Raw genomic sequence first — 16,401 nt, forward strand, 5'->3', positions numbered from 1 at the left:
TCTCACACCCTCCCTCCCTCTATCGCTCTCTTTCTCTCTCTGATCCTAGGAGCTTTGTGTGCTTACTGTAGCTCCTACGCTCAGTGCGAGTGCTGCTTGTCTCCAACTGTCCTCCGAGGGCTGCTATAGCGAGGAGAGGAGAAGAAGCGTTTGTCCTCAAGCCCTTGGCTGAAAACAAAAGAGGGGACAAAAGAGATAGAGGGAGAGAAAGAAGGAGAATAGAACAGAGGAAAGCACATTTAGTTCCAAGATAAAGTGAGACAGGGAGAAAGGCATACATGAGCAAGCAAGTGACAGAGCAAGAGCAGAAAGAGAAGGGAGGGAGTACTGGCTAACAGAGGGAGAGAGAGAGAGCGAGGGACTGAGAGAGAGAGAGAGAGAGAGAGAGAGAGAGAGAGAGAGAGAGAGAGAGAGAGAGAGAGAGAGAGAGAGAGAGAGAGAGAGGGAGACGGGTATCACACTGCAGACGTACAGCCGCTGTCACTGCTCCACAGCCAGAGGACAGAAGAAACAGCAGCAAACGACAACAGCTACGATGGAGGAAGCAGACTCTATCATTCATCTGAAGCCTCGTCCTATTCATTGAAACCACATCTCTCTGGGACCATCCTGCCAAGAGAGGACGAGGAGAGGGAAAGAGTAAGAAAGGAAGGAGAGAGGGCGAAAGGAGTAGAGGGAATCTCACTCTGCCCTTCAAAAGGGGGTGGCACAGTCCCTTACTCCTGTCGGACTAAATTACGCATACAAACAGTCGTACTTAGCTTAGCTTTGGATGATTTGGGGCTGTTTCCGTTTTCTGGTGACATTCTGGACTGAGTGGATTTACTTTGCTCCTGTGGAGGACCATGGGGCTGTGCTGGAAAAGCACACAGATCCCTCACATAAGGACAGGGGATTGCCGGTACCTGCAGGTGACAATACTGTTGTTCTGTGGCATCTGGAAAGCAGCCCACACACAGACAGCAGACAACAGCAAGTCTGTCTACTTCTGGGAAACAGGTATTTCACTACTTTTACAAAGAGTTTGAGGTAACTTGATGAGGTAACATCAAAAAGATGTACTGTAGTGAACTGTGGTGTAGCTGTTTGCTCCTTTTGGTTCGAGTTAAAAATCTGACTATGTTTCAGTGTGTTCTCATAATGTTATGCAGGATATCTGAGTACAGTGAGACAATCCTTCATACAGTACCTTGTACCTTGTTCAAATTCAAACCTTTGAGCTATTTGAACCTTTGAGATTCCATGTAGACTTCCTTCTCACTGGCCTCTCCGAAACATAAGGCTCAAAGTAGATTGCATGCTGCATTAAATAGTGATTAATTCAACTCAAAGAGCTTACTCGATAAAAATGATTGCTTTGTCAATATTGGAGAATTGTGGACTTGGAAATTTGATTTAAAGAGCAATATGAAATCTCTTCATACATGGTTGATCGCAAGGAACACCTAGAGCTGGTGGGATTTATTTGAGATTGATTCTTATCTGTCTCCTTGGTGAGATCATGAGTGGAATATTGCTATTAAACAGGTAACAATGAAATGTTAGTAGACTGATGACTGAGTATTTCCACACAGGAGTATACTGATTGTATAGTGTCTTAAGTTCCTAACTCTTTGGTGCGCCCATCCCTGCTTAGGGCCATAGCCTCAGTGGCTGGTCTCGTCTCTCATATGCCCCTGCCATTTTAAAGAGGATGTAGCCGGGTAAGGAGATTAAAGGAGCAAAGATTTAACTCAGGAAAAGCAGCCCAGGGAGTCAGGCATTCCTTTAGAGAGAGAGAGAGAGAGAGAGAGAGAGAGAGAGAGAGAGAGAGAGAGAGAGAGAGAGAGAGAGAGGGAGAGAGAGAGAGATTGAGAGAGGAAGAGAGAGAGGGTGGAGTACAAGACTATCTATCTTAACCTACATCCATCCCACTGTAGGTCACAGTGATTACACCTCTCTCCCACTCTAAAGCACTTCCTCCCACGCAAGACATACAAGCTCTCTCGTCAAAGTGAATTAGGTCTCTAGATTCCGACTCCTCTAGTTAACTAGTCCTCTCTTTAACTAAATGTAGAATATTTATTTGCTATTAGTCATGGAGCTCTCTGTTCACATTCCTTTTCAGCAACCAGTAGATAGAGCACTGGTAGGAGCTGTCACACGACAGATAAAACAAATTAAAAATAAAAAAAAATAGTATTTGCATATGCATGTGTTTGTTCAGTTTTTTTTGCTGGCCAAGCTGTTTTCATAAAATTTTATGTTTTTGCACAGAAGAATGCAGCAAAGGGAATATTCTGCTGGAAAGCAATGTTCTGATGTTTGCATAATGATGAGTGTTGCTGAAATACAGCTCCTGTCTTCAAACCGTAGGGAATTGGCTCACTTTGCTTTTATTGGTTTCTGTGAAAATATGATCTATCGGTTTTGGAGGTAAAACAATTTCAGTTATATTTTCCTCTGGAGGGTTCCATTAAAATGAGGATTATGGAGACAGAATGCTCGGACCGACAGTACCCTACGATAGTGATGTTCTTGAAGATGATGATGTTGACGCCTTGGGAATGATGATATTAATGATCAAAAAGTTATTGGCTCGGTTGTTGATGGTGATGATAATGATGTGTGAAGGGTTTCATGAGGCTGGGTGGGATTGTCTTAGTTATCATTTTTGTATACATTTTTTCTGCCTTCCATATCTTTCTTTGTCCCTGATGAATTTTCTCTTGCTCTCATTTTCTCTCTCTCTCTCTCTCTCTCTCTCTCTCTCTCTCTCTCTCTCTCTCTCTCTCTCTCTCTCTCTCTCTCTCTCTCGCACACAGGAGAGAAACTCCCTCCCAGTTTGGTGCCGTGTTTGCTTCATTAGTTCCTGTTAGTGGAGTGACAGGCCTGGTTGGGGTTAGCTGTCAAGACTGCACTAGCAAAAATGCCTATCACAGACCAAAGCAATTACCAGTGTGTGTGTGTGTACCTGTGTGTGTGTGTCTATATCTTAGAGTGCACTACCATGTGTGTGGTGTGTACTGTTTAGGACTTTTAAGGACTGGAGAACTATAACCCCGTCGGTGTTGTTGAGATCAATGTGGAGAACAGCACAACTGTTGGCATGTCTGTCATTACACACAGACTTTTTATATGCAAATCTAAGGAGTTTTGCAAGGACAGGGTGGATTGTTCTGGTGTGACACCAAGGCAACACATTGTGTTAGGCAACACTTCACTGCCTATGATTACGGATCTTTTGTCTTCTTCAAATTGTGTACCAGTCTTACAAGTATACACACACAAATTTACATAAATAAACCTCTGTTACATAAATAAACCTTAGAAATAAATAAATAATACATTTATTTTTGTATATTTACCCCCAAAAAATCATGTCTTAACATTTGCATTTGGACTAGTCCAGGATCCTAATCTGCCATTGGGATCCAGATTATCCATTATTCAGATTAGGCAGGAGACGTCCCTGGCTTCTGATCAACCCAATCCCATTTCACAGACTCACTTAGTTGGTCTACTCACGCTTATCTGCACGTTTTCTACCCAGGCCTTTTTAGTCACCTGATTCGTACACGGGCTATTCAGCTAATCACTCCTAATTGCTTTCAACCAACACCTGCTGGCCAGTCACTCTATCCACCATATGGGTGTTTGTGTGTTACTACGAATATGTGTGTGTGTCTGCATGATTGTGTATGTGCACCTTGTTTCTCTGAAAAGACCTCTTACAAGCACAACACAATCCTCTCTGAGAGGCTCAAATATGTCATACAGTAATGCCACCTCACCATTGGAGCTGTAGACAATCAGAACTATGTGTCACCATGCTCTGCTGATGTCACTCCTCCATGAGAGGGGACAGTGAGGACATCTGACAGGCCATTGTTAACCGAATGGATTTACCCAGAACAATGGCTCAGGCAGTGAAACATGCCACCCTAGTTGTGACTCTGGGTGGCTCTCAACAACACCACCTGCTATTACGTCAAACAAAGTGAATGGCCGATCCAAGATAGAGAAGGAGCATTGTTTACACGGTCAAAAGGTTAATACTGTAGAGCAAGGTTGTAATTGTGCTGAAATGAATGCAGCCAATCATACTGGACTGTACCATCCACACGCATACAGTATGGTAGACAAATTCAGGCCAATCTCAGTTGACATCACTGTAAATTGATAGATTATTCATGTCGTTGATTGCAGTTCAGCCTTCTGTGTCCCGTGGCTGGCTCAGTCATTCATTACTCACAAAGGGTGAAGTCCTGGCTACAATGCTGTGGACTTACAGGTCTTAAATGAATGGCCATGCTCCAGCACCTGGATATACAGTGTCAGACTGACAACTGAATTGGGCAGGAAACAAGCATATGTCTGACTCAGTTAGTGATGCTGTCTCAAGACACAGTAATGGGAATAGAACTGGCATCATTCCAATGGATTGTATCCCTGGGAGATTCCCTCTTCATTTAGAGAGTGCATTTTAATTTGACCCTTTGTCACCCTCATTAGCATAGAACCTGGGGACATACAAGCCCATGCAATGTAATTGGCTGGCCAATCTTTTAGACCCTTGGCAACAGTCTACTAATTTGGACTACGTAAGTAAGGTTATTCCCTTGGAGTTTCATTTTTTATTTAAGGAACTGGCCAATTGGTTTGCTTTTATTTTATCATAGCATGCCAGTGTTATTTTTTATAATACATACCAATTGATTCAGTTGTGGTTGTGGGCATAGATCCGAAGAGCACTACTAGAAGAATGCAACAACAGCTAAAGAACAGGCACTCCATGCCCATACATCTAGGTAGCATTTGGAAGGAGTTATTTTGTTTACAAGACTTTCAAAATCTTATAATATTTAATATAGTGTAAATAATTTTGTTGCTGAACTGTGAATCAGTACTTCCTTAATATGTTGATAAAATAAAGGATGTTCAATGTCAAAATTCTAGTCCTTTTAACTACTTTGAAATGTGCTCATCAAAACCTCACATTTTGACCTACTTTATAGTTCTCAAAATCCGCAACGCTCTATTCCAAATAGCCCTTTTTAAAATGGCCATCCTACAGTGACAAGAAGTTTGTTTAATCTAAATGGCAGAGCTTACACTAAAACCTGGTCATTACTGATATAGAAATGCTAGCTGGATTAGAGATAATACTTTATCCTAAAAACGTTATTTATAGTGACATAAGGGGATTTCCACCATTACACCATATTCTTCCATATTCTGATGGTTTACAACATATGACATGTAGACAGCAACAATGTCATAAAGCTCTATGCCTTTACACAATGTGTCCAATTCATGGTACAAAAGAAACAGGTAATTTAAAATGTTGAGATTACGCTTTTTTTTCTGATTATACTGTAGGACTGAACTGGATTTGGATCTGTCCTTCTCTTTAAAGGAATGAGTGCATACTTACGACCTGTAAGCCTTCATAGAAAATTCCTGTCCAATTTGTTGAAGCATAAACTAATCAAATACAATTTAGGTGTTAATAACACTTTAATAAACATTTCTTAAAAGGCAGTGCGTTTAATAGTTTAAAAAAATAAAAACAGTCATGGAGGAATAGTGGGCGAGGCCAGAAAAGTTTTGAGGTTTCATTTAAATAACCTTCAGTGTAACAACATTTTCTAATCACAAGTATGAGTTTCTCACAGAATGTCTGGATTTACGATTTACTAAACAATTATTGTTCAGTGCCGAAGCAGCCACAGCCGTGCCCCCGTTGTTTAGTCCTGTTTGTGGTGTTCGGTGTCTCCCTGGGTGTCCGCCAGTGCTGGTCTTGTCTGTCTCTCCTGGCTCCCTGCACCTCCTGTGTCTCGTTCCAATCATCCAGCTGTTGTCCATTGTGTAATCACCCGCCCTGTATATCTGTTTGCTCCCTGTGTCAGTCAGCCCTTGTCGCGTTCTCGTGGTATATGTTTTGAGTACTCTTGTGTTGTCCCTGGTTTACAATAAACCAGGGTTTACAAGAAACCTTGGTTCCTTAACCTACCTGCCTGCCTCCTGCGTTTGGGTCCTTAACTCTGCACCCACAACGTGACAAAAAGGATACATTTGGAAGATTAGCAATTCAGACATCAGGGGAGTGCCATTTTATATTTACTCTGATCTCTTGTAAGAAGCAATTAGTTTTATTTCTATTTTATGACATTGCAATGTCAGAGACTGGCCGGAGAATCTAGAATTTGGGGATTTGGACAACATTCTTTTTGTTTCTGTAAGCAATACAATTACGCCCCATTGATGTGTTCACGGCCCTCATTGACTGTGTTCACGACCCTCCCTCATATGACTGAGGGTGTGTGGACACAGACAGGGAGGAAGAGTCTAAAATCCTCCCAAGATTCCTTCCCCGCCACATTCCCCTTCCCTGGCTCCCATCTTTCATGTCACTTTCACACACGCGCAGGCTAATCACCTTCGCCAATCCCCTGGATTAGTGAGAAGGAAACAGATGGGATGGTATAAGAAAGAGCAGGCCAGGCCAGGGAACCATGTCAAGTCTCTCTTTCCTCTGTTTGGAGAAGTCCTCATGTACGGTACATGTACAGTATGCATCTCCACTTTTCTTCTTTTTCTTTCCTCTCTTCTACTGTGAAAACCAGCCATCCATTTTATGTAAGTTTGCGACTGGCATCTTAGCTGCTCCTCTTCCTCCTCTCCTACCTTCTCACTCTTTATCCATTCATCCATCATTTGTATCCAGCCACTGTTTTTTTCCCTCTATTTCCATCCTTCCACTCAGTTGGCTCCCAAAGATGTTTAGAAAAGGGCCAGGAGTCACACGTGTAACTTTAAAGCAGGTCCACCAAAAACATTTAACACACACTATAAAAGGCACTGTAATTTAGATGCAACTCTAGCAACCAACTCATTCCACAAGTGGAAGCTTTTGCATCCACTCTAAAGCTCGATGGTTCTTGTAGGCCGTTCCTTGTGATAGTTTGCTGTAAGCATGTCATGTGACTGATAGAGGGGGAGAAATATGTTCTTTACTGTCTTCTCTCTGATTAGTGTTGTTGTGCATGTTGACATTTTCAAAACAATTGATCATACTATGGAAATCTTTCCATGGTTTATAAGAATTGATTTAGTGAAAAATGATAAATGCTTGTCAAAGAGTATCATTAGGGGCTGAAAAATCACGGCCTTTGTGATTCATGAAATATCTTCATAAATTCTACTGTTTATGCTCGGTATCTGCACAGTACAGTCATTTTCTTTCAGAATGCTTTATTCCCACAACACACAATTGCAGCTGTCAATCATGGGGGAAAAAAGCTGTTCTACTTCAGGCAGACACTTGATTAGATAACCTGCACCCTTTATGTCAGCAGTGAAAGGAGCTCATTTGATAGCTTGGCACTTGTGTTCACTTATTATCTTATTCATCCACTCATACATCATCTACCATAGGGGCATAGGTGTAGACAGACATCTCTCATATAACAAAGCAATTTTTTCCAATAAATTCTCTTGATGGTTAACGTCTCCATACATAGATACAGTCTGAGAGCACCTGTCAATGTAAGGGAGAGCGAGATGATAGACCATGACAGCAGTTTTTGCTCACCTGTTTGACATTTACCACACATTTGCTACACATACAGTATGCCGATTCGATTGTGTTCTAATGCATCTTCTGAGCAAGGGAGTTTCATAAGTTAAAGGTAACCATCCATTTAAACATTTGCATAGACCACAAAAAACAAAACGCATTAAGCTGGGGAGTCAGGTGGCTGAGCGGTGAGGGAATCGGGCTAGTAATCCGAAGGTTGCCAGTTCGATTCCCGGTCATGCCAACTGATGTTGTGTCCTTGGGCAAGGCACTTCACCCTACTTGCCTCAGGGGAATGTCCCTGTACTTACTGTAAGTCGCTCTGGATAAGAGCGTCTGCTAAATGACTAAATGTAAGCTATTGAATGATAAAACAATTTCCAGGCCCATGTAACTGCTATCTCAGTTTGATCAGGTTTTCTCAGTTGATGTGATTACAATTTGTAATTAAACGTCAGCAACTGAATGTAACATGCGCTTAGACTTCTCACTCTGCTCTCAGCTACCTTGGCTTCCAATACACCCATCTGATGGCTGGGCTGCAGGCCTTTAATGAAGATTGTGTTTTTCCAGAAAGTGCGGCTGATAGGATTATACAGCTGTCACAGCTGTCAGTCATGCCTCCAACCCCCTCTTGCCATAGGCTGCCAACAGCGGTATCCATGGAAACTGTGCTCATATGATGACTGTGTTATGTCAAAGCCTCTGGCTAGGTACCTGTACCTGTTGAACACCTGTCTGCTGCGAGTCACCTCAAACCTGATGGATGCTTAATGGGGGATCACTGAAGTCTCACTACATTGTTTGTGGAATTTTTAAGTAACATACTCTAACATACTCAAATAACACATAGGCTACGGCAATTAGAGTATAATGACAAATACTGTGAAGTTTAGCTTTTGTAATAGCAAATTGCAAACTAATTACAGAAACCAGGTTTGTATAAAATGGCCTGCATATTTTCTCTGCAGTGATGTCCTTCACTTGGAATAAAGACAACTGTTGAGACTAAAGCTAAAGTATGGGGATGTGTGGTTGAGTGTGCCTGAAGATTTGTGTTGACTGCGTGGTATTAAGTGTGTGTGAAATGTAGGTCAGTTCTTCTGCTGTACTCTACTGATGAACTCCAGAGTGAGGATGTGGATGACTGTTAATGATCTGAAGGTGCCCTGTGTGTGTGTGTGAGAGTGTATGTAAGTGTGTGTCTGTGTGTGTGTGCTACATCTGGAACCACTCATCCATCATCCATCCCCCCACCACCGCCACCATACACCTACCCACCCCCGACTGATAACACATCTAAATCACTGTTAGAAGAGTCAGCGTGAGAGCTAAAGTCTATGAGCACCAAAAACTCAGAGTCAGCATTGAACGGTTTTTGCACCTCATTAAAAAAAAAGCTTGCTCTGATGAAATCGTTCACAGGCCAATGGTAATATACAGATGATTAATATCATAAAGCGTGGTTGGAGGCCATGACCCCCGGTGTGGAGGACTCTGGTCCAAAGACACCGCTGCATCTGGTATTTACATTATTACCGACTTGAGTGGGGGACATCACGGAGGACAGGAAGAGAAGGGAGTGCGAAGTGTGATTATGGTGATTCACCATTCAGTTAATCAAAGTGTGGGCAACAGAAAGAAAAAAAGGAATCAAGCGGTAGAAAGCGGAAATTACCGTTCGTTATGAATAAAAAAGAGGTGGAAAAGAGCAACTGCTAAGAATGAGAGTAAAAGAGGAATGATGAAGGAAGGGAGATAAAGGGCAAGGACCAGAGGGAGAAGGAGAGATGGTGAAATGGGGGAATAGTGAACTGAGGGTAAGTGACACAGCCAGGAATGCGCGGAAAGATGGAGACGGTGTCAGTTGCCTTCCTTTCCCCAGCACACCACTATATCTTTGAAATGAACTGGCTTAAGTGTACTGCCTGGGAATAGCCAGTATTAACCTTTAAGGGTACTTGACATTATACTGGATTTTTTGGGGCCTGAGTCATATCACATTCCTCCATGTATCAGCTGACCCCTCCAGCGGTGCCTTTCTTTTCCAGGAGAGAAATACTGGGCATTACAGTAGAAGAAAGAAAGTGTAAGTGAAGTGTGTGAAGTAGTATGGAGAAGAGAACTAAAATGAAGAGAGCCGAGCAAGGCAGGAGAGATGTACATACTAAAGAGGAAAATCAGGAAAACGAATTAACACTTCAAGATGAAAAAGTGTTCATAAAGAAATAATATGCAATCCTGCCTTAAGTTCACACTGCTACAGTCCCAAAACCAATTATTTATCACTTATTATCAAAGTACAACATCCTCTTTTTATTACATGAAATCCATGTCTGCTTCTGGCTGGGTTTTGGTACACGGCTAGGGGTTCAACAATGATAGTCAATGTTTAGTTCTGGATTACATTAATTCCACCCATTCAAATCAATTCTCACTCACATATGACCAGCGGTTCTCAATGAAGCTGTCTACAATAATAAACAAATATAAAACATATTCCAGGCCTTTGGGACTTTCAAAAACAACTTTTGATAAAGAGCATTATTAATGTATCAAAGTGAGAGTCTTAATGTATCATTTCTCTATAATTTTCAGCAAATATAGTGTGTACATCAAGAGGAATGTATGGACTCTAGCTAGAAGGACTTTAGGCTCCACCACCACCCTTCTTTTATCTTTAAAATGTCTCTCCACCTCATGTTCCTCAAATCCTATCAAAGTAGTGATTCAACCTCAACTATCTTGGCCCATCTGCTCTTTGAATCCGAGGGGGGTCGAGTAAAGTGGAGCGATGTTTGATTTCGGGGAAATGGGGTCTTGGAGCAAGGATGCTGTTGGAGAGGCTTTGATCCTATATCAACTTTGGCGTCTTTGAACATGTCTCTTTGGTTTAACGACCTGTGCCCCTGGTGCGGAATGGTCACTGGTCACAACAACAAAATAGCGCTGTCTTGAATCCAATCAATAGGCTTTCTTTTGTATATTGACTAATTATCCAGTGCATGCATTTAAAGCATCTACAGTGCAACTTTCAGAAAATATTCATGAGTTCAAAGGACTTGTAAACATGAAACCGCTTAGCCCAACTCTAATTATTGCATTGTAAAGCATAATGTTAAAGCTTGTCAAAGATAAGAGATGAGGTAGGGGAAAAGTTTGGATGCCAATGGCATCCAATCCTTTTAACATCTGGTGTGCGACAACATCTACCCGTACTGTTCCCAAATCACTCTCAGAATTACAGCTAATGTCCTCACAGTATCCTTTACAAACAAATACACTTATACGCACGCGCACACACACACACACACTCAAATCCTTCTGTCATCATGTTTATTATTTTCCCTTCTGTCCCCCATGCCACCTAACAGATGGATCTATGAGACGACATGTAGAGGAAGACCTGTGTGTCTGTCTGTTAGGGTTTCTGACACCATGCCCATGCTGGCTTTCTCATACTCTACTGTATGTGTGCCACCAGCTTGCATATCTGGCAGTGCTCCACCCTCCCACGCTCGGTCCTCCTGTCCCATTCTCTGATGATTTACTACTCTAATCAATGTTTAATGGATTCAGCATACTATATCCTCCCAGCCTGATGTCAAGAACAGATCACACCTTCAACTGTGGAACGTTCCTGATGTGACATGTGTTTGCTAGTGAGGGAAAAGGAGTCTACATTTGAAGACACAGTCATATTTTTGCCTTTCTGGAGAGGTTTTGAACACTGATTAGAACCAGGTTCTGATACAGGAGAGATATGGAAAATATATGAGCTCTTACTAAGGCATGTTAAGTTCAATTTGCTCTTGTTTGAAAGAGGAGTTTTGTAAGTTGTCTCTGAGCTGAATAATGATGCTCCAGTATAAGAGGAAAAGGACACAAGATTTGTTTGTGTCATGAAAACAATGTCAAATTGTCGATGCAGAACAGGCCTCTTCCCCTTAATGGTTTCCTTTCTGTTTTGATCCATGAATAAGGGAAGAAGCTTTAGGGAGAACACACAAGCAAATCCATTATCTGAGTTTGTGTGTGTGTGTGTGTGTGTGTGTTAAAGACAGGAAGGGGTGAGAGTAAGAGAGGGGAGTATCCTCTCACAAGTTTCCTCTGATGTTTACCTGGCTAGAGACACAGAGGTGTGTGCTCATTCATCTCAGCATCTCAGCCCTCACCTTCAGTGATAAGGGGACATTCTTTATTGCACTGACCCTGTGTGATCACAGTGCTGTGTGTGTGCATGCGTGTGTTGGTGTGTGTGTGTGTGTGTGTGTGTGTGTGTGTATGTGTGTGTTTGAATGCTGGTTTCTTATCCCATCAGCAGCATGGTAGAAAACGACTTTCTTTTGCTGTCACATTGAAGCTATTTTTGTTTCCTCAAATGTTTTGCAAAAGCTATAACCAAAATTATGAGGAGCTGTAAGTGTTTAATTTGGATCTAATTTGTTTTCCCCTCATGTTGCTGTAATTTAATTGAGCTCTGGTATTTATACTGATTACAGTTTAAATGGCCAAAGATGGAAGACTACCATGGAATCATTATTAGGAACTCCCCATCGGCTGTATGATCATGCATTTCTCTGAAATGCAGTCCAAAATGCAACCATGGCAACTTTGTCCAACCACATTGCACATTTCCACACTGAAAAGAAGATACCGTATGGCCTATATTTTTTGAACAGTAAGCTTACAGTACATTGGATACAGTTCATTAACCATGTGGATGGTTCCGTGCGGCTGAACGTTAAAGGATGCATCGCACAGAGCAAACATAATACAGTGATTTATGCAACTGTGGGCCTAATGACAGTCTCTCATGATTATTGACTCATTATTTTGTCCAGGATTTAATATACTCTTTGGGGACCCTTTATGAGACCTCATAAGAAATGTCAAAGGAATCTTCAGTTACTTATTGATATCGATTTCTAACTTTGAACCTTGTAACAATACTACTGTAGAAAAGTGTCTAAGAATATCTCTGTTATACCATGTTGAGTGTATAGATATCCCTTGTGTAGTGTTTGGGTCTGTGGGACCCATTTTCAATGTTTACTGAAAGAATGGTGACACATTTAATTGCTGTGTGTTATACTGATACTCATTGGCCACGACTCACTTTCTGTGATCACATTTTCATTGAGTGCCCTCTGTGCACCCCCTTACACATGTATGCTACAGTTCTTATGTGGAGTTTTGGATTGGAGTGCTTGGGCTTTTTAGGGGTAATGACTGTACATGTGTAGATGAAAAAAAAGACTAACAAATAGAAAATGTTTGCTGGATGCCTTCACTCTAATTGATTATCAATTGAATTAAATAGCTTGGGCTTGGTTTTTACAAAGCACTGGCCTTTCCTTTGATTTAGCACTTACAATAGGTGCTGAATTTGAGATCATCAAAGATGCATGTCCCTTCCATGACCGCTATCGATCTCCTCACAACCATTTCCCAGAGGCCCCCTTATAATGTCCTCATTTGGCCAATTAACAGGCAGTGTCAGAGAACCAGGAAAGGGAGGTGGTTGGGAGAATCAGACTGCACATAAAGGCCTGAGATTGGGATCACAGATCTATCACCTCCACTCGATACCCAGGCTATTTCCGTGGCTCACTGTGAACAGGTCCCTCCTCATTTCAGCCTAGTAATTTCATTAGAAGCAATGCCGCTGTTCACTGCCAATCCAGCTGAGTTGATCCCACCTCCTTCGCTTTGCCCAATTTCTGTCATAGCAACCGTGAGGTGGGAGAAATACAGAAATAGCCTCCTAGTGAGGTTAACTCCTGTGTGCCTGGGTTGGGCACAGTACAAGGACAAAGAAAGATTGCAAGAATACAGCAGTTTGATGAATCCCTGGATGTCTTTAGAACAGAGTACAGCATACTTCACAGGGAACCTTTCCAATTGAAAGGATCTGTTCTTGTTCTGTTCTGCTGCTCCTGGAAGAATCATGAGGAAATGTGTTGGATCAAAACTGTTCTTTGTTCGAAAAACACCTTTATTTTGTAAAATAATTTGAAAGAATATGTCAATGCACTATGCCCTATACTTTTTATCAGCAAAAGAACCATAGCACTGTTCATGTTACCTTGCATAGAATTCAGCAGCGCCCATTATAAATAATACAAAGGGTTTGTTCTCCGTTACAGAGTTGACATGGAGCTTATTACCTCATCCTCCTCAGTGCTTGTCATTTCCTCAGCATCTACATAAGAACATTTGAACACACAAACACAGACACATATACACACACACTCAACACATACGGTATAGGTGCAAAAGTGTTTAATTATGTGATATTTGCACTGCAGTGATGCTTGTGAGAATTTACAAGGCCATCTTATATCTGAAGTTTTATTCCTCTCTATGTGTGTGTGAAATGTGAAATACAATTACAGAAAGAGCAGGTGTGTGATCCTATGGGAAAAGGAGCTGTCAATCATCAGAGCTATTCTTGGCCATTTGGGGATGGGTGAAAATGGCTGACTAGCCATGTCAATACAGTAATGAATAATTGGCATAGAAGCAATTTGCAATACACATTTTGAAATATGAAAAGAATAAAGTACAATGATTCTGATGTGCATTGTTTTAGCAATTATGAGAACTGAGAAATGAGTTTGCCTCATTTCTGTTTGCAATTGAAAAGCTTATAATGGCATAGCATATGATATAGTTGTCAGATTAGTTTTTATATTTTACATATATACATCTCAGTTTGTTTTTTGGTCAGGTGTTATTTTGCTTGAATATATTGTTAATTTGTTTTTTGATATGAAGACATGGTTTGAAGGTTTATAGATTAAATTCGATTCACCCTAAAGGTATGTTTATGTTAGTTGTTTTCATCTTATTGTGCCTTACAGCTCATATGAAATAAAAGCAAACATGAAAAGACTTGACAGAAGGGGGTGGCTCGGCCTAATGGTGCGATCACAGTCTGTCTGTTTTGGCCCACAGTGTGTGTGTGTGTGTGTGTGAGGCTTATGACAGGCTTAGCTGAGATTTAACTTTCTCCACACAACACCTCCTACCTACCCTACTGCTGTTCGTGTGGTGTCCAAGCAGGATCCTAGTAGACCAACAAATGAGTACTAACACTTCCATGTTCTCAGTTTAGTGTTTTCTTAAGTTATATTTTTGCAAAGCAGAGTACACCCGTTTGGAAAAAAAAAGCCTCCTTGCTGTGAAGTAGAGTTTGCAGCCTGACATATAACCATTTTCAATCATTGCATTAGCTACTCTTGCATTAATTATTTTCTTGCAGATTAGGATTGGGATGTGTTTGTAATTACACTACACAATGTATCCTCAACAGTATGCAAAGTGCTTAGGGCTACCTTAAAGGTATATTAAGTCTATAGGATACACCAAAATAATTATTGTTTGCTTGTAGTATTGAGATTGGTTATTGGGGGGGTCCATTTTAAAATCTTCAATTTTATCCCTTCAGCTTGTCTTGGACAAAACAACAAAGCGTTGTTTTGTAGTGTAGCCTCAGCTCAAGTTGTCGTTTTTTACTGAAGAAAAACGACATTGTATCCGAGTGTTGTGTAACTCGACTATTGAATTCAGATGTAGAGAATAATCTATTGTGGGTGACGCAAATCAAATTTTTGGCACCAGCGTTTCCTGGGGGTGTTGAGATCTCAGCATGTGATTGGTCGTTTTATCTTAATAAAATGACAGTAACATCCTCTCATTGCTGTCCCTCAAGCAACCACCACACATGCACACATTGGCACACCCACTTGTGCATGCACATTGACGTGCAAAAAGACACACCTACAGTCCTATAATCTTGCAAACACCCACATGCTCCATGAATGCAATGGGCACAATGTTATCATTGGCATACATGCACACTCATTTTCAACCACATATTAGCTCATCTTAATCCATCCAAGTCTGCATTGTCAGTCATATAATTGACTGTAGAAGGCTCATCTCTAATATACGAAAGATAATGCCCACTGTTATTTGTGTGCACAAACACGTGGGATTCAAACCATAGCAGTACAGTCCAAAGAGAGCCATTGTACATAGATGGCCATTGTACGGTAGATACAGTCTCTTATACTTTCATGTGCCTTATATATGACACTAAAGCCATCCATCACACATTGTATCAATATTATTTTATGACTTCCAACCATAGCTTACTTGTAAATATGTTGGATCTGAATGACCAACCCAAGGCATATAAAACCTGCTTGCAACTCTGATCCCCCTTTCTACTCCACCTCACTTGAAGACTCTACGAGGAAGTCTTTGATGCAAGTGCCTCTTCAGATTGGAGTCAACTACAGGAAACACACTTACATCATATGAATATTTAGTGCACTCCCAATGGGTACCAAGCCAACTCTTTTCACTTCAACACTCTGTGTAAAAGTATCTAGGATGTATGCATGCACATCTGTGCACTGCAATTAAGAGAAAAACAAGGACTAAAATAAGAGGGCCAGGATTGTGATAAGCAGATGTTTGGCTAACATTTCTTAGTTTCGCCACAAAGCAAGCTTGTCAGAGCTTGCCAAGCGTGAATTTGATCACTTAGAAAATAAACTGAAAACACAGAAAATATATATATATATATTTTACTATATGTACCGTGCAGCATATTTATTCCAGATGTTCCATATGATCCATATGTTAAGGTACTAGTGTTTCTGCAAAATGAGCAACAATAATGGTTGTTTGTGCTGCACAAATACATTTTTCACTGAAGCTTTCGACTCAGCAAAATGTAGTGTTGTAATTGTGTTTGCTCGCTTAACAGCCCGATTGAAGTAGTATCTCGTTGAGATGCAAAAGGATACCTACATGAACCTGCAGAC

General features: G+C 41.1%; 1 protein-coding gene across 1 annotated transcript in view; it reads left to right on the forward strand.

Annotated features, from left to right (window-relative positions):
- The first annotated feature begins 410 nt into the window (after positions 1-410).
- Positions 411-16,401, forward strand: part of thsd7ab (thrombospondin, type I, domain containing 7Ab) — a 52,142-nt gene continuing 36,151 nt past the window's right edge. The window contains exon 1 of the mRNA XM_062466204.1: positions 411-999. Within this exon, the coding sequence (XP_062322188.1) occupies positions 846-999 (154 nt within the window). The 5' untranslated portion in view covers positions 411-845. The remainder of the gene's footprint in view (positions 1,000-16,401) is intronic.

This window comes from Osmerus eperlanus, chromosome 7 (genome assembly GCF_963692335.1).
Source record: "Osmerus eperlanus chromosome 7, fOsmEpe2.1, whole genome shotgun sequence".
NCBI lineage: Eukaryota > Metazoa > Chordata > Actinopteri > Osmeriformes > Osmeridae > Osmerus > Osmerus eperlanus.